Genomic DNA, 26453 nt, shown 5'->3' with positions numbered 1-26453 from the left:
TTTTCTGCTTCAACAATCCATTTAAATGGCTATTTATCCTTCCTTATAGTGTCAATAATAGAAGCATTGATCTTACTAAAATTTCTTATGAATTTTCTATAAAAACTATCAAGACCATGAAAACTCTTTACCTCAAAAACATTTTTCGGTGAAGGCCACTCTATGATTGCCTTTATCTTCTCTAGATCCATCTTTAATCCATCAACAGAAACAACAAAGCCCAACTATACCAACTCTTCCTTCATAAATGAACATTTCTTTAAATTTAGCAATAACTTTTCTTGTTGCAACTTCTGTAAGACATAATTCAGATGTCTCATATGTTCCTCTTTAGATCTGTTGTAAACTAATATATCATCCAGATATATTATTACAAATTTACCAATAAATTCTTTCAACACTTCATTCATAAGCCTCATAAATGTACTAGGAGCATTTGATAACCCAAAAGGCATTACCATCCATTCATACAGTCCTTCATTTGTTTTAAAAGTAGTTTTCCATTCATCTCCTTCTCTAATCCTTATTTGATGATAACCACTTTTTAAATCCAACTTTGTAAAATATCTTGCTCCACTTAAACAATCCATCAAATCTTCAATTCTAGGTAAAGGAAATTTGTACTTGATTGTTATTTTGTTGATTGCTCTTGAATCAGTGCACATTCTCCAGCCTCCATATTTCTTTGGACTCAACACTGTTGGCACTGCACAAGGACTCAAACTCTCTCTAATCAATCCTTTATCTAACAATTCCTGAACCTATTTCCTGATTTGTTCATTTTCTGTGGGAGTCATCCTGTAAGCTATTTTATTTGGCAGATTTGCCCCTAGAATCAAATCTATATGATGAGTGATTTTTCTAATGGGTGGTAACTCATTAGGCGAATCATCTACAATGATATCACAATAATTTTCCAGCATCTCTTGAATTTCAATTGGCAAATCAGAAACTTTAGTAGAAGTAGTTATTACCTTGGGTTTTCTAATCAATGAAAAATTTACCTCATCCTCTTCAATCTGCTGCAAGTATTCTTTTCCACTCAGCAATAAGGTCTTCGGATCAGATTTTCTTGATGCATCCTCTTCTTCCATAGACAGCAATGTATGATTAATACTATCTTTACCAAATTTGTATGTGTTTTTTTCCCATCATGCATAGCTCCTATGTCATACTACCAAGGTCTTCCCAACAATATGTGACACACATCCATAGGCATCACATCACACAAAAATTTGTCTTTGTATCTACCCAACTGCAACTCTACTTCACACTGTTCATTCACTAACAACTGATGTCCTTTTTGAAGCCATGAAACCTTGTAAAGTGTTGGATGTTTTTTTGTCTTTAATTTCAACTTTTCTACCACTTCAGTAGAGACCAAATTATCAGTGCTGCTACTATCAATTATCATTTGACAACATTTTCCTTGAACCTTGCACACAGTCCTGAACAAAGCCTTTCTCTATGCTGGTTCAACAACTTCCTTTGTTGTCTTTAACAAAACTTTGTTACCTACCAAAGATTCCCCTTTCTCTGGTACATTTTCTTCTTCTAATACCTTTGCTGCTTCCTCTTCAGTCTAAGCAACAATTACATTTCTTTGATTTGTTCCTGTGTTTTCTGGGCACTCATATGCTCTGTGTCCTAGCTTGTTACATCTATAACATCTAACTTCTCTTCCTCTGCCTCTGCCTCTACCTCCTCTTTCTCTAAAAAAACTCCTTCTGCCACTTGCATCACCTTATGTGGGTGTTGTTAGCCTTGGAGGCAAATGGCCCAAAAATGGATCCAAATATGCCCCAAAGTCTCCAAGTGTGCTTAAAAATCATGCCAATGGATCCATTAATGCCTTGGACATTTTCAATATTGGCTCAAAGTCATCCATCGAGCAAAATCGGCGCAAGAGGAAAGCCCTTGGAAGGGCAGAAATACCCTATCGGGAGGAAAAAAACACTCCAAAATCATGAAAAACCATAAATCGCAGGCTTAACAATCTAGAAGGCATAACAACCGTTAGATCTGGCCGATCAACGGCCCAGATCTAATTGGCAGATCGCGTTGGCGCAAGCGGGCAGTGGAAAATCACAAATCGGCGAGCAGAGAGGACTTAAGGTTCGGGGGAGGACACCCCCGATCAGTGATCTTTGATGATCGGATCAGAGGGTCGCAATTGGCGGGAACATATGCAGCGTTATATGAAAGACTTCTGGCAGGAGCGATATGCGATTGCGACAAGTCACATCGCTATGTCGCATCGTCGATCGCAAAGGGACGGGGCCTTTACACATATATGACAGCGACCCGATAACTAGACTTGACGGGGTTCTAAACAATATTGTATAATAATTCAAGTCTACCGAAAGCCCAATTCCTAATGTTTTTTGTGTATTTTTCGCTGTTTAAACAAAATACAAAGGAATTCTTGGGGCGGTGTTATAGCGATGAAATCTGGACCTGATGGGTTTCAGAAATGAAATATATAATATTTCATGTCTGCCAAAGCCGATTTCACATGTTTTTCAGTGTTTTCGCGGATTTCCAAATATAAAGGAAACCTTGGGAACAAGCCTTTGCGACTTGGTGATGCGATAAGTCCTGGACGCGAAATGGTTCGGGAATGAAAATATATATATTTTCATGTCTGCCAAAGGCCATTTCCAATGTATTTTCAGTACCTTTTAGTGTATTTCAAAATACAAAGGGAGCATGGGACCAGGCCACTTGTGATAGGCGACAGCGACCCAAATGGCGGACCCGATAGAAAAGAAAGCCACGCTTAAGGATTTTTAAAGTCCGAAAAGGACAGAGATGGGTGGGATTATAGTATTACATCGTTTTTCCTATATTAAACAGGAAAACAATCATTATAACATTTAAAAGGAGAACAGAGGCCCAAATAGCCATTCCAACATAGATTGCTGGGAAACCGAGACCAGAAAGTGATCATGGAGCATCACAGCACGTGCAGCTCATCCCCAAACCGACAAAGAGGCTGAGAAGTAGCACAGGAAAACACAACCCGCACAACTATCCAAAACAAATAGAAATATCAAAGGCCACAGTGCAGCTCATCAAAACAAACATCATGGGGCATCTCTGGCACGAGAGAGCTCCCAGACAACACATCAAACTACCTGAATGTGGTTATTCCTCTGTCAGAAGGAGAAAACCTCCGAGCCATGCTTGCCTATTCAGGGAATCAATCAGTTAACAAGACAGATCAAAAAAATTAAGACTTCGAGCCTCTGAGGGCTCAGGGGCATTGTAAAGAGCTATAAATAGCTGAAAGTAAGATGTAATAGTGGTTCAAGCCTTTGGAGACCGGGGAGACTCTACTCCTCTAGCTTCTCATCTACATTCTTTAGTAATACATGCTTCTTTTGATGTTATATGTTCAATGTTCACTTCTATTCTGTTCTATGCTTGCACTTGAACAGTTTGTTCATGTTTTCTGTGTGTCTGAGGCCAGATAACTGTCATCTTATCTCTGCTTTGATATATTGGATTTGCAATCTTCTTTGTTGCCTGTAGCTAGCTATTTATATGTGTTATTATATATGCATCTGCTAATACAGTCAGTAAACTCATTCGCTTCCTGTGGCTAGCCATTCACATATGTTCATGTATACAATCTGCTGATACAGTTAGTATTCTCCATCTACTCATTAAATCTACAAACTATTGAGCATTAGTGGTCTAAAGCCTTGTGTTGTTGAGGGTGTTCATGCATGTCTTGAGTGAAAATAGAGCTGAAATGGTCATCCGACTTGTTCCAAACCATCATCCATTCCAATAGTTCAAAAACAATATTGAAGATTATATGTTACCAGGCATCTCCAATCTATAACCTAGGAGAGTTTCCTGGAATGCTAATAGGTGTATGCTAATTAGAGTTGCTGTTAGGTCCATCTCTAGGTGTTGTAGATCTTCCTCTACCACCTTGACTTCCCCTTCCTCGGGAAGTACCTCTATTTCTGGCAGATTGCTTCCTCGTGAGTTTTTCTTCAGCCTTCAATACCATCTGATAAGCCTCTTCTATTGTTTTAGGAGACAACACACTTATCTCATCTTGGATCTCCATTTTGAGTCCATTTACATATCTTGCAACCTTCTCATCTATATCCTGAATTTGTCCAGCTCTTATGCTGACTTTGTAAAATTCCTTTGTATATTCTTTCACTGTCAAAGACCTTTGTCTAAGATTCTGCATCTGTCTAAATAATGTTTGTTGATAATCACTTGGCAAAAACTTACCTCTTAACTTTTCCACCATCCTATTCCAATTTTAGTTAGCTGCTTACCAAGTCTCCTTCTTTCTGCTTGCACTCCATCCCACCAAAGTGCTGCATGTCCTTTCAATTTTGTGACAACAAATTTCACTCTCTTTCCTTCTTCTGTTTCTTCATAATCAAATAATTTATCCATGTCACTAATCCAGTCTATCAACTCCTCAGGGTTTAAACCTCCTGTATAAACTGAAACCTCAAGTCTGGGTTTAGATGTGGATCTCAACACTGATTTAAAGAATCTCATTTTAGGAGTAACTTCTGCATGTTCCTCTTCTTCTGTAGCTTCAACTTCAGGCTCACTGACATCTCCAACATTTGCATCTCTTTGATTTCCCATTTCGACTGCTTCTAATCTAGCTTGCATCTGTTATATAGCTTCCAACACTTCAGCATTTGCAACTAGTCTTCCTCTTCTTCGACCACCACCACGTCCTCCTCCAACTCTGAAAGCCATGTTGGATTTCTTTTTCTAATCTTTGAGATCCTGCTCAGTGTCAATAGGCTGCTCTGATACCACAAATGGTGGGATGGTTGCAAGTATTAAGGATAATCGTTCAAAACTTGAAACTATTCCTTCAATTTCGGGTGGAACTCCTTCTCGGGTTTCCTTTGGAGTATCAGTCATCAACCTCTAATTTTAGTTATTCTGCTAAAACAGCCGAACTACTTAATTGACATGATATTTGGCAACCCTCCAAATTTTCCCATGGAACCAAAAGGAAATAAACCCTAGTTCATAACCTTCTCGGGTCCGAAATTAACTCGTGTCCATATTCCGGAGTGATATTCATCGGATCTCATCCCTTCATAATGAACAACTATGATTGAACCGAAATTCAGTGGATTAAATCACAGTCCATAAAATACCACGTCCGAAATCTGGATTAAATTGTGGGCATTTTCCAACGCGATCACCGTCGGATCTGTCCCTTTGAAGTGGACGGTCACGATTAACTAAGCTATTAACTCAGTTTTATAAATTCTCACGTCTATTTTTGGAATTAACTTCCGTGCTTGTTAGCACGCGATCACTATTAGACCTGTTGATTATGTCGATCCGATAATTCAAATCTTCTCCTGGGTTTCCCACAAATTTGTCAGGGTTTCCTCGTTCCGCCAAGATTTAGCACTTCCGCCAAGTTTATCCATTTGTTTCTAAATTATTTTCTGTGATCTTAAAACATATCTAGACTATTTCAACACATAGCAAGTGAAGATTTTGGATGCGACCACACAAGATTATACAAAATCTAGTTCTAAAGGACTTAAACTGGAAATCAACAAAACTTAGAAATATTTGCAAGGAATTTAAAACCTCCAGGATTCGACCATTCATGCGCAATATTCATAGAGATACAAAGAGATTCTAAAATTTTCACTCCAATCTTCCACAACCAAAATATGGCCAAAATCCCCTTCTACTGATTCAAAACTTACATAAATACCTTACATTTAACAATCAGATCCTCAATCAATGGATTGAATCTACCCAATCCTAGATAATATCTAATATGCATGATATTCTCCTCGAGAATCTCAACTAAGCCTAAATACTTAAATTAATTACAAGATAATTCAAATCCCTGAATTCTAGCTCAAATCCTATCTAGAAAGATTTGTAAAGTGACAGCTAAAGGATCCCAGTCCTTTGCTTGTAAACTTTTTTTGTATTTTTGGAATAAAATTCGAAGCCTTTTGTCTTCAAGCCTCATGCTCCTGCATCACAAGGTCAGGGTGGTAGCGAGTTGTGAATGTGGAAATTCCCCTCACGAGGGTCTGGAAGAGCTGAAAGGGGGTTGGGTTTGCAGAGAATTGGGGGTGGATCCAAATTATCTCAGCATAGAGAGAGCAAGGGGTTTAGGGAAATCCAGATACACCCTCTGGTGGCAGAGGGGCAAAGGTGGAGAAGCCCTGTTGGCCAGTTTATGGGTCAGTCCAGTCTTGTGGACTCGAATATCTCAAGTTGGGAACCTCTGTTTGGATAGAAATCAACTCTGGTTTCGGTGTTGGGTACCGCTTAATGCCGAGCATTTGAGGTTGGTCATTATGTATGGGGTTTTGATTCCCACAACCCAAACATTATGTATGGGGTCATGTAGGAAGGGGTTTGATGGGCTATGGGCTTAGTTCTGTAGCTGGCTTGAATCCCCTTTCAATTATTGTTACTATGTTTTGATGGTGAAGTTAATTATGGGTAGAAAGTCTTTCTATAATACCGAGGCCCTAGAAATGGTTGGCACGACTAGTTTTCTTAGAATTTGCACTAGGCAGAGGATGGTAATTGCAAACAGTGGCACTATAATCATGTGTTGGCATCCAATTAGTTGCAATAAGTGGAGTGGGTTCCTTACTTGGCTGGTTTCGTTTGAATTTGAAGCAGGTCTGTAGTGTGGGCGCGACCTCTGGCAGCGTTGAGCACCCAAACTGCGGCCCTGGGCTAGTGGAAATCCGGTGGTGGGAAAAGAACAATATTTAACAGGCAATGACAACATAATGGCTCAAGCAAAGGGTACAAAGAAAAATGGTGGTGGAAGTTGAGGATGGGGAAAGCAAAGAAAGGCAACTTCGTCGCTCGGAAGCTAACTCAACTCTTCTAATGGGGTGGTTGGGGTAGGTCAAGGGTGCAAGACGGCCTTGCACATAATTGAAGGAGCGAACCAAGCGTACCATGCCAACAACTCCAACCAGGTTAGGTAGCTGATTACATAATGGGAAGATGAAATCTGTTAGATTGTGGAAGAATCTGATTTGGACATGGATGAGTGGCAAGTAGTAGCCCTAGATCCTGGCCATACTCATGGAAGAGTAACCCAATACAAGCAGACATTATGCATGTTCTAGATGATGAAGAGCCCATACTTGTGGAAGAGTAATCCAATACAAGCAGACAATACACATGTTCTAGATGATGAAGAGCATTATGGCGAAAGCTCTAGAACATTTTCCTCCTGACGTGCATGTAGCCCACCCAGGGCAATCAAATTACAACAAAAAATTGCAAAAAATTCAGTTCCAACTGCAACAACGGAGTGGTTGGCTGAGCCGAATTGAGCAACACATCCCTTGCATACCCTACACGAAGCTGCCAGATTCCACTGTGCAAGACCATGCTCCGGTGGATTCCGCTGATGATGAGTAGTGATAGCGCACCCGTGTTTTTACATTTTGAATGGTTCAGTCCCATAATTTTAGACTTATTATCAGTTATGTTTATAGTTATTTAGAGAATATGAAGTATAAAGACTCTCACGTTTATATAGCATGGTTGGATAGAGTTATTATTATTTTCTTATGGATGGTGTATTTTGCGGTTAGGTGGCCAACATACCTGGTTTCTCTTTGGGTAGGTTGATGCCACTTAACTTTCAGAAATATGGATGTAACCTGGTTTATTTCCGAAAATTAATAGAAAGGTACCACCAAACTTACAAAAAAAATATAAAAATATATATCAACAAAATTAATAGTACTTTATCAATAATCCTTATTAATACTTTATAGCGAAATACAAATTTGCAATTATAAATATTAATAATAATTTTATACTATACCACTTATGTTTTCATTACCTTCCAGTAAAAACTAAAATACATGTATTTAAAATATATATCAACAAAATTAATAGTGCCTTTATCAATAATCCTTATTGGTAATTGATGGGGCCAAATAATGTTGCACTCCTTAGATTACAACTTTAAAATTCAACGTGGGGTTCATGCAAACTTTGAGAGGCCTACAAACCCCACACTCGTATCCATCTACAAAGAGACTGTGACCACTTGAGTTTATTTAGTTTGAAAAGGGAAGTCAACAACTTTTCAACACCACTAAATCAAAGTCTTAAATTCAATTACAACGAAACCTACAAAGTAGAAACCAAGGGTCCAAGCAACCCAATGACCAATCCCGACTTATCGTGACAGTGGAAAGTTGGGGTACAAATCTGCCAGAAGTAGAATGTAAATCTACAAATCCAAACGAGCAGATATAGATTGTTGGATCCCAAAATAAGAATTACACTTACCTACAAAGCAACCCAACCCTATTACTAATTGTTCTATCACGCATCTGAAATGAAGCATTAGAAAGCAAAACTCATTCTGAGTTGAAACGAATTCAATTCATAGTCCAACATATTCTTCCTATGCTAACAAAATACCACAAACCAATTAAAGCAAAACTGAAAGTGATGGTGCAGGAAATAGAGCATTCCTATATGAAGTATTGTGCTGCTATAGGAAGTTCTACATAATTGTAGAAATTGCTATAGGAAATATAGAATGTAATCAATAGACACGACCACTTCAAGTCTAATCAACCCATACGGGAACACCATTTTTTCTACTCTTTTGTAGATATAATTCCTACAGATACATTAGAGTTGAGGAATTATTAATTATATTTTGAAAAACAATTAGGAAGAGGGACTCTGTTACAAAAAAGCCACCTAAAAACAACTGGGAAGTGAATTATATCATTTTGGGTAACACTTTTCAGCATATCTTCTAATTTGATTGGAAATTTTTAATCTTAGAAAACACATACATATATAATTCTTGTTAATGCTATGAACTGCTTTAATAAATTAATTAGTTTTTTTTCTTTCAAAGTTAAATCTTTAGTACACTAATTTGTTGTTTTCCATTTCAAGGTTAAATCTTTTATGTAAAGAAACGATAAACATTGTCTACCAATAACTTTACATTGTGTTATGTAGCCATCGAATTAGTGGTCAAGTATTTGGCATAGCTGTTACTACTTCATGGATTGATACTATAATGGATAGAAATTGTCATGCATCATCTACTTTTTAACTAGGCTTACTAAATTGTTCATGTTGTCATGCATCATCTATACAAACTGCCCTGTGTAGATCGTTGCGCTGCCAGAAAATGCCTTGAGCCAGAGGCGGTGTAGTTCAAATTTCGAGGCGGCCACAAAAGATGCCCTCGTTATATTATTCGCATCCAGCGATCTAAACTAATTCCTGCGCATCATCATTTTTACCAGAGATCTCTCTCGTTGCCTAGAGCACATCCTGCCAGCGCTCTAAACTACATGCCTGCCCGTCATCTTTCCAAGTTTTTCTGTGTATCAATCTTTCCTTTCCAATTTCAATGGCAGAAAGAGCAGCAACCCCTCATCATGATGACATTGCTTCCTCCTCCACGGCTTCTTGCTCTGCGTCGGCGTCGACTTCTTACGTCCACTATGATATCTTTATTAGCCATTGTGGGCGTGACGCGGATATCTTCGCCACCGCTCTCTACCGTCGTCTTCATTCTCGTGGGTTGCATATATTTCTTGACAAGTTGCACTTCATGTTTGAAGAGGAGGTTACATCTCAAATGGAAGCTGCGATTTCACTAGCCTCTATCCAGATCGTCATCTTTTCTCCAAACTATGCCGAATGGAAATGGTGTCTGGATGCGCTCATCCACATGACAAAGTCAGAGGGTACTATTCTCCCTGTATTTTACAAAATGAAGCCTTGTGAAGTCAGGTGGACGGGCAAAAATAATAATGGACCATATGCTCTATGGATGCGTGACCATGAGGAGAAAGAACGATTCGACTCGCAAACTATTCAGACTTGGAGAGACGTTCTACACAATGTTTCCAATATAACCGGTTTCGAGTTGGAGGCGTGCAATGGGTAAGCATCTCCCACTATTCGAATCCTTAATAGCTTTCAATTTGATGGATTGACAGGAGTTTCTCACCCCCTGACTTAGATACATAAACGCTTTTCTCACTGCTTATCTTACACTCGTATTTAGGGACGAGGAGGAACTCTTGCATAAACTAGTGGAAAGCGTGTTCAAAGCCTGTCCTCCCCGGGATTACGATGTCTTCATAAGTCATCGCGGGCCAGACACTAAGGAAGCATTCGCCAGCCCTCTCTACGATCGCCTTATTTACCATGGGTTACGAGTCTTTCTCGACAAGCCAGAATTGGTCGAGGGACTCCGGATTGCTCCTCAAATAGAGGTGGCTGTTCAATTCGCCTCTGTTCATATTGCCATATTTTCACCGACTTATGCACAATCTTGCTGGTGCCTCGATGAACTCTTCCTCATGATAAAATCCAGGGCTCCTATTCTCCCGGTCTTATACGAACTCGAATCTCTCGATCTGAATGAAATTTACGCTGAAAACCTCCTCTCCCACCAAAAGAAACAGCGATACGATTCTGAGACTATTGAGAGATGGAGAGGCGCTCTTGCCGATATACCAAAATCAAATGATTTCGTGCTGGACGGGTAAGGATTCATACCATCTTTCTCAACACCTGCCAGTGTTAGTTCTCAGTTTGTTAAAAGAATATGTACATGACAGTCGCGTACGTGTCTATGTTAGGTCATAAAAATTGTTTTACTAATTTTAACCGAATATTCAGGGCCAAGGAGGAGCTGATCGATAAGATTGTGCAAAGCGTGTTGGAATATATTCCAAAACGATCAGAAGTCATGCAAAGCTCCGAAGTCGTGCGAAGCGTGGTAAAATGTGTTCTGAGTGAAAATGTTGCAAAGCAATCTGAAGTCGAGCGAAGCTCCGAAGTTTATTTCGGAATGGCGGATAAATTGGAAGATTTCGAAAAGGTGGTGCTATCGCAGCAAGAGGAATCCGTGAAGGCCAAGGTTGTGGGAATTGTGGGTGGTGGCGGGTTTGGGAAAACAACCCTAGCTAAAGAATTTTTCGCGCGTCAGAAATCAAATTACAAAGAATTCTCCATTTTGTATAATCTAAGAGAAGATGCAGGTACACTGGGTCTAAAATACTTGCAAAGTAAAGTCATTGAGGACTTGAAACATATTTCAAATATCGCAATTGAGAGTGCCGAAGAGGGAATAGAGATACTGAAACAGCATCTCTCATCTTGTCATGCTTTCGTGATATTAGATGATGTTGATCATGTGGATCAACTTGATGCGTTGTTGCCAATCAAGTATGTCCTTCACCCAGAAAGCTTGATTTTGGTTACCTCTCGTCACAAGGATGTCCTTCATATGGCAGGCATCGTAGATTCATCAATTTATCATCTAACCGGACTAAATAGTGAAGACTCCAAAAAGCTCTTTCTCTCCAGTGCTTTCAATCACCCATCTGAAGTATCTCCATTCAAAGATATTGTAGATGAGTTTGTATTGGCCTGCGGTGGAGCGCCACAACTGTTGGAAGAGTATGGGTGGCTTCTGCGAGGAGAAAACAGATCCTTCTGGAAAGAGGAGTTGAATCGACTTCACAACTGTATAATACCTGTCGAGATAGACCATATACTTCAAATTAGATATGATTCACTTAATCAGGAGGAACAGCAAATATTCTCTGATATTGCCTGCTTTTTCATGGGGCGAGAAAGAGATACGGCAATAAGAATATGGGGCAAGGAAGGGCTCAAGAAGCTAGAGAACAGATTTCTAGTGCAGGTGGACAGTAACAATAAAATGGAAATGAATGGTCTCATCAGAAATTATGGAAAAAATATCGCTAAGCGATTAATGCCATGTCGACTTTGGAATCAGACAATCAGCCAGATGGATCATTGGCTTGAGCAATCATCACCTGTGTGTGCTGCTGCAACCCTTCAAACCTTTATATTGGCTTTAATATCTTCAATTTTTTTTTATTAAGCGAGACGCATCTTTTGTTTATTCGTAATAAAGGCGCATCTCTGTATTTTATACTTATCATGATTGAACAGGTAATAGCCGAATTCCGTGGAATTTCAATGATTCCTCCGATTCACTTTCCAGACGTGAGCGATGAAACTGAAATGTCAGGGTACCAACATAGTCCTCCGATTCACTTTCCAGACGTGAGCGATGAAACTGAAATGTCAGGGTACCAACATAGTCGTGGGTTGTTCCGTGGTCCCACGAATTTGAAATTTCTTGCAGCTCAAGGCTGTTACGTAGAAGACATATTGACTAGGGTGGGATCACCTGATCTAATATGGCTACACTGGTATAAGTGCACCTACTCTTATCTGCCTTCCTGGATTCCCATGGAGAATTTACGCGTTTTAGAAGTGGACGGGTGCAAATTAACAGAATTGTGGCAATCTGAATCTCAAGTAGGTAAATGTGTGTATTATTCCTCCGTTTCATTTCATTTTGTAGATGAAAATCATGTCATTGTTGATAGTTGAAATCTAAACATCGCAGGTTCCTCTCCAGTTGCGGGAGCTAAATATCTACGCTAGCCTTTCAAAGTTTCCAAAGTCTATAGGTCAACTGGAGCTCCTTGAAAAGATTGTGGTGAAAAATTTAGATGACCAGCCACTCCCATTGAAAACTTTGCCCAAAGAGTTTGGTCAACTGCTCTCGTTGAAATACTTGGAGTTGAGACAATGCTCAACAATGATGTCACTGCCCGTTCGGACATTTAACAAACCTTCAATATATCAATTTGAAAGGCGCTTCTAGGTTGCAGATGCTTCCAACTTCATTCAGAAATTTAATTCTACTCCAACATCTATCTTTGGCAGAGTGCAGTGAGATACAAGAGCTACCAGGCGTGGAACATTTCACTTCTTTGGAAACGATGGATGTTAAGGGATGCAAAAAAATTAAGAGCATATCAGGGTTGGGGAAGCTCACAAAGCTCCAAACACTAGATGTTAGTGGATGCCCTGAGATACAAGCTCTACCGGCTTTGGAACATTTGACTTCTTTGGAAACGTTGAATGTTTGTGGATGTGAGAAGCTTAAGAGCATACCAGGGTTGGGGAAACTCACAAAGCTCCAAATACTAGATGTCAGTGGATGCTGTGAGGTACGAAAACTTCCAGATCTGAAACATCTGAATTCTTTGAAGATGTTGAATGTTAGTGGATGCAAGAAGTTGAAGAGCATACGAATGTTGGGGTTGCTCACAAAGCTCCAAACAGTAGATGTTAGCGAGTGCAGTGAGATAGTGGAGCTATCAGGTGTGGAACATTTGACGTCGTTGAAGGATTTGAATGTTAGCGGATGCAAGAAGCTCAAGAGCATACCAGGGTTGAGGGAGCTCGGAAAGCTCCAAACGCTAAATGTTGATGGCTGTTGTGAGATGCAAACGCTGTCAGGTTTGCAATATTTGGAATCTTTGGAGACGTTGTCTGTTCGCGGATGTGAGAAACTGCAGAGCATACCACCGTTGTGGAAGCTCGTAAAGCTCCAAACGCTATTTATTCACTGCAGTGAGATACAAGAGATACCAGGTTTGGAACATTTGACCTCTTTGGAGATGTTGTATGTTCAGAGATGCGGGAAGTTGCAGAGCATACCAGCGTTGGGGTCGCTGACGAAACTCCAAACATTACAAGTTATTGAATGCCGTGAGATACAAGATATACCAGGTTTGGAACATTTGACCTCTTTGCAGTGGTTGTCTGTTCAGGGATGCGAGAAGTTGCAGAGCATACCAGCATTGGGGTTGCTCACAAAACTCCATACACTAGAAGGTATTAAATGCCGTGACATACAAGATATACCAGGTTTGGAACATTTGACCTGTTTGCAGTGGTTGTCTGTTGAGGGATGCGAAAAGTTGCAGAGCATACCAACATTGGGTTTGCTCACAAAACTCCAAACACTAGAAATTATTAAATGCCGTGAGATACAAGATATACCAGGTTTGGAACATTTGACCTCTTTGGAGTGGTTGTATGTTGAGGGATGCGAGAAGTTGCAAAGCATACCAGCGTTGGGGTTGCTCACAAGACTCCGTACACTAAAGGTTATTGAATGCCGTGAGATACGAGAGATACCAAGCTTGGAACATTTGACCTCTTTGGAGAGGTTGTATGTTCAGGGATGCAGGAAGTTGCAGTGCATACCAGCGTTTGGGTCACTCACAAAGCTTGAGATGTTAGATGTCATTGAATGCCGTGAGATAAAAATGCTCTCAGGTTTGGAACATTTGATATCTTTGAAGAATTTGCATATCCGGAAATGCGAGAAGCTGCAGATCATAACAGGGTTGGGGGAGCAACTCAGAAATCTCCTAATGCTATCTATTTGCGAATGCCCTGATATACAAAAGCTGTCAGGCGTCGAAAATGTGATATCGTTGGGGGAGCTTGAAATTCTCCGATGCCCGAAACTGCAATTGGATAGGCAAATAGTCAAGCAGCTGCGAGGACGAGGAATGCTTGGCTTCCAAGTAGATCAAGATAAATGTTGCAGGCTGATGTAATGAGGGGTTGCAGTCTTTATTTTCCGTTAGTGGAGTCCATCCATGTCTGCGAGTGCGACCGTTAGTGGATTCCGAAGACTCAAGGTTAGTAAAGTTCATCCATGTCTGTAAGTGCCACCCGTAGTGGATTCCGAACACTCGTGGTTAAATTTAGGCTTGCCAGCTATATAAATTTAAAGGGTTAGAAAAAGTTGTAAAGGAAAACATTTGTTTCATAATATAATAGTTCGCATTTGTACTCTATGTTGCAAAGAAACGTGGTAAGGTAGTAGAAAATGAATCAGTAGCTTGAAGTGTATAACTTATGTGGTAATGGTAGAATCATATGTCATCTTGCCATGATCTTTGAGAAATTGGCTCTTACTATATCAATATTATTTTTTTACACAATCATAGTGTATAATTTATGTGGTAATGGTAGAACCATATGTCATCTTGCCATGACCTTTGAGAAATTGGCTCTTATCTAATATGTTGTTATATCATGATGGTACATGATTGGCCATGCATAATTCTAATGCAAAACATTGACTCTGTTTTAGATGAACTATATTTAATTGTTAACAACCCTAACTCGCAGAACACATTTGCTATATTGGTGTGTTGATTACAAATGAGAAAATGTATTCATATCTATCTATGTATTTTTTTATATGACTAGAGTCATGATAAGTCGAGTTGATTACTAGGCATGGATCTCTTGATCTTGCACAGAAGGTTGTATAAAATACCATACAACACTTTGTGATTGAGTTAGCAAAAGTGTCACGCAAGAAAGCTACTTTTAAAAAGCATGAAAGTAATTTAAACTATGCCAAAAGAAACCTGTTTTGTTTTAAAAAACATTTTCTGTTGTTGACTTTTTGGAACTTGAATGGTAAGTAAGTCCTAGGATCATCCCACTTTTGATTTGCATGAGATTACAAAATCTTTGTTATTGCTACAAACGGGAAAGATTGATAGATGACAACAACTTCCATTGATATTTTAGAACAAGATTGGTTGAGAAGTTCCAGATAGTCGTAGGATCATCTTGTTTTTTATGTGCACGAGACTAAGGAGTTCAGAATTTGTTATTTATGTAGAGTGACAAGATAGATCGAAGACAATGAAAAACATTAATATCTCAACCTCAATTATGTATTGGCCTCATGGATAAAAGTGAGGAAGGACACTATCACCCACCTTGAGGTCAATTACCCGTTCTCCAACACTCAACAATTTTGTGTTAAAAAACGACCAACAATTAATCACAAGGAAAATTTTCCCATAAAATGTTACATTTCTGGTTGAATAATTAATTTCAAACAAACACAAAATGCTACCAGTTGAGATGGAAAACAAAGCTTGTAATGCTAGATGTATACTACCTCAAATAGATGACAAAATGGCCAAATTTTAAAATATGATGAAGATGATCTCGACAACTATTAAAACCACTGATGTTTGTGCCAAAAACATGCCAAGTCAGCTTTAATGAATATGCCAATAAGTGTAATACTGCCTCAACTAAATATATAGAACATCAAAGAAGTTTGAGTGTATGTGTGAGTAACCAGATTTGATAAGAATGAATATTTTAATCATTTTCTCTTGGATGTTGGATGTTGGATTTGAATTACAATTTATGGAGAATAACCATGCTACCTTTGTTGGATCTTAGATTTGTCATTAATTTTTACCATTTGTTGGACTGGGAAGCTCTTCTTTATAACCGAATTAGGCTTTACTTCATTGACACAAAAGGTTTTCCTGAATAGGTCCCAACATTAATGTGATACCTATGTGCAAGCGCTCAATTATATTTCCATTCGAGACTATAAGCAAGCTTACTAATACTGAGACCAGACTTACATTATCCAATGATCAAAGTGAGCTTCTCATATGATTGCTTGGGAAAGGTTTGCAAAACACATCGTCCTCTGTTGTTGGTTATTACAATAATTTTCAACCTCTAGTGCCTTATAATTTGGCATCTTTATTTGAAAGCCTGAAACTGCACTGGAGACTACCTCCAGAACTCATCCTCATACCCTATCATCGTTGCTTTATATCTGGACATGAAACTAGGATTGGAACACAAAAATCAATCTTGGATCTAGTGATAACTTTGTGTCTTAATTCCACCGAAATATGATCTTTAGGGTTCAAAATTTTGAAAGATGATAACATGACCTAGCATATGCCAAGTCAATGTTATGTTGAAGGGGGCTGGAATAATGTCTGAGAAAAGTGCATGTGGCAGCCTATCCTCAACCTATTTATTGTCAAAATCACCCATACTACAAGGCTAGAAAAACATGTTTAGAAAAAATCCACATGTTGCGCCACATCTGCAATAATTCCTTCACACTTGTCCTTATAGAGATGAAGCCAATGTTTAGAAATGCCTTGAATAATTATGAAAGTGGTGATATTTAATTTCCAACAAGCTTTTCATACCAATTAAAACCTTCATCTTCAAGAAAATCCAAGGAAATTATGAACATTTTTTTCATTTTGATATCCTCGTGGACAACATTATGTTTTCAAAGAACAACAATAAAAGGACACAATATGAAACAAAGGTGAGTCTTTGAGTCCATGGAGATTTGGTATATCTTCTCTCCAATATTCATAATCATTTAGATACCCCAGGATTCATGAGAAATACAAAGGATCAAGAAAATATTCTAACAACCATTCCACCTCTAAAGATGTGTTGTATTCAACTCTTTCAACAAAAGCACCCGCTCTGGTGCCATCCAAGTAGGTCTCAAGAGCTTCTACTGCAACAATTATGGTACCCTGATCTTATTCATCTCCACACTCGAAAAATCTAATCAACATCCTTGTCTAGTCATCATGCTCCATAGGAAGAATCGGGATGCAAACACAAGTAGGCCCTTCTTCGATTGATATGGCATTGATATCCAACATTTCATAGACAACAACAGGGCTGTCCAACTAGGATTCATGCTCAATCATCCTTTGCTATACATATTCATCATACTCAACATGCAGAGCTCCCACATTATAGCCATGGAAGCCATTGTTGAGGGAGGGGACAAATTACAAGTGGCACAAAAAATCTGATGGTTTCTTCAATGTCCCAAGCATTCTTGCAACAAGCTGCATTGTGATGATCTCCATTATCCAAAACACAACACAAATAATGAGGGCTTGGCATGTGAAAGAAACTCAAATTTTGGGACCTTCAGTTCATAATTGAGCCCAATCAAAGCAGTAGGTGCAAAAGGGAGGCTCAAAAAAATATACAAGTGGATACCAATACCAAAATTGACTAAATACTGCCATACCAACAACAACAATGATGTTGTCATGCTTAGTCCTGGATGACAACTTAATTGAGACATTCCGACCACCTACATCTAAAATACCAGAAGCTAAAATTGCACCCATCTTGCTCATGGTGTCTTCATGCTTGTCAAGAATGATCTTCTCAAGTTGACGCCTGAAGTATGAAATAAAAACGATGTCAGGGTGATAAAAAGATCTATTGTGGCAAAACCTGGAGTTTGAATGCAATATAATAGCACCATCAGTCTCTATAGGATATAATTCTACCTTTAAATGCCAACATTTAGAAGTTATTATTTCAATTGGAAACTTTGCATTAAAAATTAACAATAGAATTGCAACTACAATGGCAACAATGAACATTTGTTTGCTAAATAAAAGCTTACAACATTGTATAATAGCATACCTGAAGCTACCTACCACGAGGTTCACGTGCCTCATTTGTTTGCACAGAACCATAGCCATGGCTATAAGGGCACCTTGACGAACAAAATCTACCACATTTGATGTTAATGGTTCCAGCAGCAAAATGACCTCACTTAATGTTGTGTCTGTACAATAGACCCACTGCCAAGGCTGCTCCATATCTGACATGTGGATTATATGATTCAGACAGTAAAGAAACTATTCGTGGGGTTTGTTAAATTTGCAGAGTTTGATTTAGCACCAGCATAAAGGACCAAGAGAGCATACACTGACCCCCTTGATATTATTCTTAAAATATTGAGCCAAATGCTCCATCAAGTTGTAGCACAAAAGTTATAACAAATCAAGTCTAAAATTGATTTAATAATAAAAACATGGTACACTGTAAGATAACACATAAACCTGCTCAGGTTCGGAGTATAAAACAAATCCAAGTGCTAGCACCGCAGTTCTTCTCACATCATCACTAACATCGGAAACAACGAAGTGCAACAGACGACGAATGGATTTGTTATTGGATGTGCCCCTGTATGGGAGGGCCAGAGCATAAATCACACCATAGCATAGAATTGGATCCTAATCATGAGTCATTTGTTCTATAAGTGTATCAACCTCTTATTCTCTTCCATAGACAATTAATGATATTTCAAGGGCCAGATCTCTGTACACAATTGTTTACAAATAGACATATTAAAATATGGTGGAAAGTTTCAACTTGAGTAGAATTAGATAAGGAAAAATAAATCTTCGAATGATATTTTCACATGAAAGACTTTTCAAAGTTCAAACGTAAGTAACCAACAATACCTGATAATCTTTTCATGTTGAGTATCATGTGCATATGCAAGCATCTCACTGGCCTTTTCACTCGCAGTTCCAACTATAAGAAAGCCCATACTTATGCCAAAAGCCTCTCCAACAACTGCACTATCTAAGTAAAGAACATTCATGTGTGTTGAATGTATGCACCTCATTCTTAATCTCGATCCAGTTGTGTCCCATTTCCTTCTTCACCCCTTTGTCTTTCATCACCTTTCTAATATTGGCTTTATCATCTCATCTACCAGCGGAAACATAGATGTTGGACAACTACACATATGGTCCACTTCAATGTGGTTCCAACTCTGCATGTTTTGCTAGCTCCAACAAACCCTGAAGGCATTAATTTAATGTGCACATATCTACTCTCTTCAAAAAATTTAATATACTTTTCCTGCACTAGAACAACTCGAGCAGGAGTTGAGAGAATTTCACAAAATGGCTCTGCTTCAACTTTCCTTTCAGATGCAATATCCACCTGCAAAAATGAAATTAACTTGAATAAGCATAGAGGAAGAGTGGGTTATGTAGATGGACAAATTGAGAAGAAGCCCAAGATCATAAAATGAAGGAGCAATAAACTTTAAATAACAGTGTTAAAATGACCCTAATTTTCTCAATACAACCATGACCATAAACAACAGTGGTGTGATACACTCCATTCCTAGATCTCAACTACAATATTCTCTACAGAACCTTTGTGCCCATTTTCACTGAAGAAAAAACCATTACATATAATAAGGTGGCAATAAGACAAAGATATCATAGATATGAAATGGGAAATAACCAATAAGCAGCAACAAGACTAAAATAGCTATGGCAACAAAACTCCACTTTGGAAATAACCAATAAGCACTGACAAGACTAAAATGCTTAAATTCTATTTCTGGCAGATTTAATCTATATCTTCTCCACAACAGTTTTATTGATTTTTTGGTGCTTGGAATCCACGTAATTTGTACTTCTGACCTCCCCATTTGAATTTTATAAATTGTACTTGGTGGTTGGCGACATAAGTACCTAAAGTTCGTAACCATTGGATACCTAAGACTACATCTACTCCTCCTAAGGTACCTTGAAAAACGGAGACTCTAAACTGAAGTCTTGAATATGAAATTTAACCTTATGGCATTTCCCCACTTTTTCAATCTTCTTACCATCGGCTACCATCACCTTCATGTTTGGTAAGGGAAATGAAAAAATATTGAGTCTCTTTGCCACGATTGCATCTAAAAAATTGTGTGTGCTACCAGAGTCGATGAGAACCACCACGTTGTTCTTCTTTATGTGTCCTTTTAACTTTAAAGTCTGAGGTTGTGATATCCCTATCATAGTTGATAATGACACTTGCGGAATACTTTCGTCATCTAATTCTGGTGAGAATTTTGGGGCCTCTTCTGTTTCTTCTATGTCAGAATCTTCACTATTTGAATCATTGGTTGCTTCACAATTATATAGGTTCTTTGGTTCTTTTCCTTTAGCACACCTATGTTTGGGGTCCCACTTCTCACCACAGTGCTTGCATTTACCCTCTTTTATCCTTTGCGTTTCCACATTAGATTTTTCATCTTCACGACGATGTGGTGGAACATATCTTGTATTTTTTTCGTTTGCATACTGAGGTGTTCTTCATCTTGAATATGTTTTTTCGGATTTTGACCAAAATATTTGTTCGAATTTCTTTTCGGCTGTTTTTGCTTTTCGTCTTGCTACTTCTATTGATGAAATGTCATGCATCTCAAGTTCTACTTGTAAATGGGTTTTGAGTCCTGAGACGTATGATTGAATTAGACGAGATTCTGATAACCTAGGTACTCGTGTTACTAAGGTCTCCCATTGTTGAGTGTATTTGTCCACACTTCCTTTTTGTCGTAATTTGATGAGTTTTGAAAAGAACTCTTCTTTCTTTACACCTTGGAATCTTTTAAAGAATGCATCTTTAAATTTTCTCCAGATAATGACGTGTGTTGTCTTTTTCCACCACATATACCAATTATATGCTTCTCCTTCCATTTTCATGTATGCGTGCTGGAGCTTTTCGTCATCGTCATTGATGTCATATATCTCAAAGTATTCTTCTGCTTTATTTATCCATGCAACATTGTTTTTTTCGTTTCCATCGAATTTAGGAATCTCGACTTTTGCCCTTCGCTGGTATGTTGCCAATGGTTGAGCGAAAAAGAGGTGTTGATTAGTAAAGATATCCCAGAGTTGCTTGTTTGTAAGGGTTGCGTTACTCACTTCTTGGTGGGGTGTTGCTGATTTTTTTGGGGATTCAACTTTTTCATGAGAGTTTGTTGACTTTGTTGAATCTGATGAGATGTGTTCTTGATTCTCTTCATTTTCTTTTAGTAGTTGTTCGGGTGTACAATTCGCCCTTTTACACAGAATTTTCAGCATTGTTAAGGCCTCTCTGATGTCTACTTCTGTTTGGACATGTTGATTTTCCATCTTTATTTCTATTCGATTTGTCGTATCCTGAAGATTTTTTATTTGGTCAGCCTGTTTTTTGATATTGTCAACCTGCCCCTCAAGCTTGATCTTGAATTCATCTAATCTTTTACTGACCTCATCGTGGTTGTTATTTATCTTATGCTTCGAGTCCAACAATTTTTTTTGGAAATCTGCCATTGTCATTGTCGACATTGAGCGAGTTTGCAGGGGCGTGTATTTATCTGCCAGTTTTTTTTTTTTTTTTTTTTAATAATTAAATTAAATTAACTAATTTAATTATATGACATAAGTTAGTTGGTTTTTTTTGTTTTCTTTTTTAATTAATTAATTAATTTAAATTGACGTTATATATATATATATATATATATAAAACTTATATTAGATTAAGTTATATAATTTATATAACATATATATAAATTAATGTTATACATATAATAATATAAATATATATTATATATAATTAACTGAACAATCACGTTGATTGATTGGTGGACTTTCCGACAGTTCAAAAAGCAGATGTGGTCAGATGGCGGTAAATGGCCATGGTGTATAACAGGGAACGGTGGAGCCACGAATGACGTGCGGCAGGGATAGAGGAATGGATGGAGGCAGCGGCACGATGGCAGTAAAAAAATGACTGGCGGAAGGCTGAAGCGTGTGGTGGTAAGATTGGACAGCGGATTGCAGAGGACGGGGGTTTTAATGTATGCGCAGGAGCAGTGTGGGGCGTGAGTGAATGCGGGGGCCAAGGAAATTGATGTACAGTGAATCAGGAAGATGAGTGAGCTTAGTATGATAGGCACAGTGAGCTGTGCAGCTATCTGCCGAGAAAAGAATCGCTCTGATACCAGATGAAGTGAAAACTTCTTGATAACAGAATTATATATATATATATATATATATATATCTTTATTAATAAAAATGAATACTGAATTGATGATTACATTTTTAGAGAGAGCCCCGGTTATATACAACCTTAGGTGCCTCTTGGTGAAAGGGCATGATCTTTGGTCATGCCCTTTTGCTTAAATACTACAACTAATCAAATTTACATAATCCTAACTAATTTTTACATAACATATGAGTAGCTAAAGGTTAGGTGGACACTGGGCACTCACTTCAACACTTTACTATGCAAGCTTTCACGAAGAAACTTGTTAATGGCTTTGCCATGGTTTGCATGGATAAGTCCTAAAGCATACAAAGCTCCACCTTTCGAATATGGGATTCCACCAGGAAGATAAGGAGCCATCAAAGATCTACCTTGTTGCAGGTGGCAACTACCTACATTGCTTCCCCCTCCTTATCACTAGATTTTGGGCGTTTCATGGATCCTACTTCACCAGAAATGTTTCCCTCATCCACAATAGTTTTATGATCTATCACACATATCTCCTAGTGTTTCGATATATGTGAGGATAGATCAGTGGTTATCTATCTTATTTAGTCTGGAACAAATAAATACATAGATTTTCATGGCCTAGCTAAGTGACATTTTCGATATCTATGATGTCCCCAAGATATATAACCACCCTGTTCAATATAAAATGAGAGTTCATTGTGTGCTCTGTCTACACTTGAGATTATATGGAAAAATCAAAATGAGTACCTTCAGAAGAAGACTGCTTTGCATCTGCTTCATTCGACATTGTCCATCAATTTTCTTTGTATTGCACAACTTTTCTATTTCGAACAATAATGACAGAGCATCCCGCGGGAGAATTTTGTACAAGATAGTTTGGCTAGTTCCTTTTTTGCCCGAAATAAAATGTTTGAGCAATAAGTTGGCCTCACAGGAAGTTTTCAAGAAAGAGAACCTCGGATATGAAGCCTTCAGTGAAAAGCAAGGGAAAAAATTGCATCTTTCAAAGCTTTACATAGTTAAAAGTCAAACAGAGAGCAGAGATACTAAGTAGTTTACCATGTAACAAAATGCTCGGATGTGCCAATAATAAGGGCGGAAGCCTTGCTAGCCGTTTCCTGTTCAACTAACACTTTTTTGGGATTTTTACGCCCGGAAAACTTGATGTCCATTTGAATCTGTTCAAAAGACGCAAAAATACATAAGATGATCTAGACATGATACTAACATTTAATATTCAGTGTGTTTCCTGCATTTAATTTCATTCTCTTTTTACAGTATGGGTACTAACCTGTTTGTGATTGCAGAGTTGCTTGAGCTCTCCCAACTGCATTTTAAATTCATATCTTTTGTTTCCAAACACGCATCTTTCTACCTGCTCAGGTTCAGAGTATAAAACAAATCTAAGTGCTAGCACCACAGTTGTTCTCACATCATCACTAACATTAGAATCAACAAAGTGCAACATATGACGAATGGATTTGTGATGGATGTGCTACTGTATGTGAGAGCCAGAGCATACATCCCATCATAGCATAGAATTAGATCCTGATCATGAGTTATTTTCTCTATAAGTGTAGAAGCCTCTTCTTCTCTTCCATGGACACTTAATGATATTTTAAGGGCCAGACCTCTATACACAATTGTTTACAAACATACATTAAAATCTGGTCGAAAGTTTAAACCTTAGTAGAATTAGTCAAAGGAAAAATAAATGTTCGAAACAGGCATTAAAATCTGGTCGAAAGTTTAAACTTCAGTAGAATTAGTTAAAGGGAAAATAAATGTTTGAATGGTTCACATTAAATACTTTTAAAAATTCAAAAGTAACCAACAATACCTGATAATCTTTTCATGTTGAGTATCATGTGCACATGCAAGCATGTCACTCGCCTTTTCACTTGCAGTTCCAACCATAAGCAAGCCCATACTTATGTCTGAAGCCTCTCCAACAATTGCACTATCTAAGTAAAGAACGTCTTGACATCCTCATAAATCTCTTCATCAGCAGTTGCCAAAGCAACCAAACCCAGTGCCAAACATGCACCATGTTGAATTATCTTTTGCAATCACCACAAATTTGTTATATGTGCTTTGAAAACAAATATCTGATTTGAACAAAACATTTTTCATTAAAGGTTCTATACATCAAATGATACCAGTGGCTGAAAGTTAGGTGGACACTGGACACTCACTTCAACACTTGTACTATGCAAGCTTTCACGAAGAAACTCTTTAATGGCTTCCCCATGGTTTGCATGGATAAGCCCTAAAGCATACAAAGCTCCACCTTCCGAATATGGGCTTCCACCTAGAAGATAAGGAGCCATCAAAGATCTACCTTGTTGCAGGTGGCAATTACCTACATTGCTTCCCCCTCCTTATCACTAGATTTTGGGTGTTTCATGGGTCCTGCTTCACTAGAAATGTTTACCTCATCCACAATAGTTTTATGATCTGTCACACATATCTCCTAGTGTTTTGATATCTGTGAGGATAGATCAGTTAGTATCTATCTTATTCAGTCTGGAACAAATAAATACGTAGATTTTCATGGCCTAGCTAGTGACATTTTCGATATCTATGATGCCCCCAAGATATATAACCACCCTGTTCAATATAAAATGAGGGTTCATTGTGTGCTTTGTCTATACTTGAGATTTGATGAAAAAACAACAACGAAGAAGATTGCTTTGCATCTGCTTCATTCGACATTGTCCATCAATTTTCTTTGTATTGCACAACTTTTCCGTTTCGAACAATAATGACAGAGCATCCTGCGGGAGAATTTTGCACAAGATAGTTTGACCGTTTCCTTTTTCGCCTGAAATAAAATGTTTGAGGCAATAAGTTGGCCTCACCGGAAGTTTTCAAGAACGAGAACCTCAGATATGAAGCCTTCGGTGAAAAGAAAGGGGAAAAAATTGCATCTTTCAAAGCTTTACATAGTTAAAAATCAAACAGAGAGCAGAGATACTAAGCAGTTTACCATGTAACAAAACACTCGGATGTGCCAATAACAAGGGCGGAAGCCTTGCGAGCCGTTGCCTATTCAACTAACACTTTTTCGAAATTTTTACCCCGGAAAACTTGATGTCGATTTGAATCTGTTTAAAAAACACAAAAATACAGAAGATGATCCAGACATGATACTAACATTTAATATTCGATGTGTATCCTTCATTTAGTTTTAGTCTCTTTTTACAGTATGGGTACTAACTTGTTTGTGATTGCAATGTTGCTTGAGCTTTCCCAACTGTGTTTTAAATTTATTTCTTTTGGTATTAATACATAGGGTCTACATTCCAGATTTATCCCACCAAAAAGTAAAATTTGATCTCTCTAAGCCCTGGGTAAAATTTTAGTAGCCTAGTTTAATTTTCTTATACCATGATTCAATATCATAGGCCATTTTTATTATTATTTTATTTTTATAGAATTATTTTATTTTGTTATTTTTACTTTAGTTTTTATATTTATTTTTATATGATATTTTGACCAAATTAAAATATTTATATTATATTATATTAATTTTCTTATTTAATTTAATTTTTATTTACATGACATTATATTACAACATCTTTACAATATTGGATTGGATTGGAAAACTATCAATAATTAAATTGAATTGAAATTATTAAAAAAGCCCTTAATCCAAAAGATACACTTTAATAGCATCTTATTAGATATTATATAATTTGTTTTATAAGAAATTTCATAATATCTATACACATAATTAATTAAATTGCGTTGAATACATTGGAAGATCAAGATCCTTTATGGAACGAATGATTTAAATTGGTTATGGGTGTCTTGTTGCTAACAAAATATTAGGATGGACATCTCTTGAGTGTAGGTGGGTATACCATCTTTTTATATGTTATATATAACTTGATTAATTTAGATGTTAATATTTTTTATTTTATTTTGGGTAGATCTACCCGAAGGGATCATCTTTTTTTGGCCAAATTAATTGGAGCCCAACTCAATCAGAGCCTAACTCAAGAGTGCCAAGGAGAATTGAATCCGTGGCCTTCCAAGGGCCATGTGTTATAGCAAAATAACTTAATAATCAAGGGTAGATTCTAATATTATTAGATGAATATAATTTTGGTAAT

The 26453-nt window shown here is 37.8% G+C and overlaps 1 protein-coding gene and 1 pseudogene across 1 annotated transcript; one reads left to right on the top strand and one right to left on the bottom strand.

Annotated features, from left to right (window-relative positions):
- The first annotated feature begins 9409 nt into the window (after positions 1–9409).
- LOC149216002 (disease resistance protein L6-like) lies at positions 9410–12733 on the top strand. Its single transcript, XM_089389796.1, has 5 exons — positions 9410–9948; positions 10073–10555; positions 10693–11860; positions 11998–12369; positions 12461–12733. The coding sequence occupies exons 1-5, from the start codon at positions 9410–9412 to the stop codon at positions 12719–12721; spliced, it is 2823 nt and encodes a 940-aa protein (XP_089245922.1). The 3' UTR covers positions 12722–12733.
- A 4842-nt stretch (positions 12734–17575) lies between these two features.
- Positions 17576–25050, bottom strand: LOC149216001 (26S proteasome non-ATPase regulatory subunit 1 homolog A-like; annotated as a pseudogene).
- Between the last annotated feature and the right edge of the window lie 1403 nt (positions 25051–26453).

This window comes from Pinus tabuliformis, chromosome 1_1, assembly GCF_031772625.1.
Source record: "Pinus tabuliformis cultivar Carrire ecotype Pingquan chromosome 1_1, CPIR1, whole genome shotgun sequence".
In the NCBI taxonomy this organism is placed as follows: domain Eukaryota; kingdom Viridiplantae; phylum Streptophyta; class Pinopsida; order Pinales; family Pinaceae; genus Pinus; species Pinus tabuliformis.
Note: the sequence above shows the minus strand (reverse complement) of the source record. Positions and strands in the feature narration are given on the sequence as shown.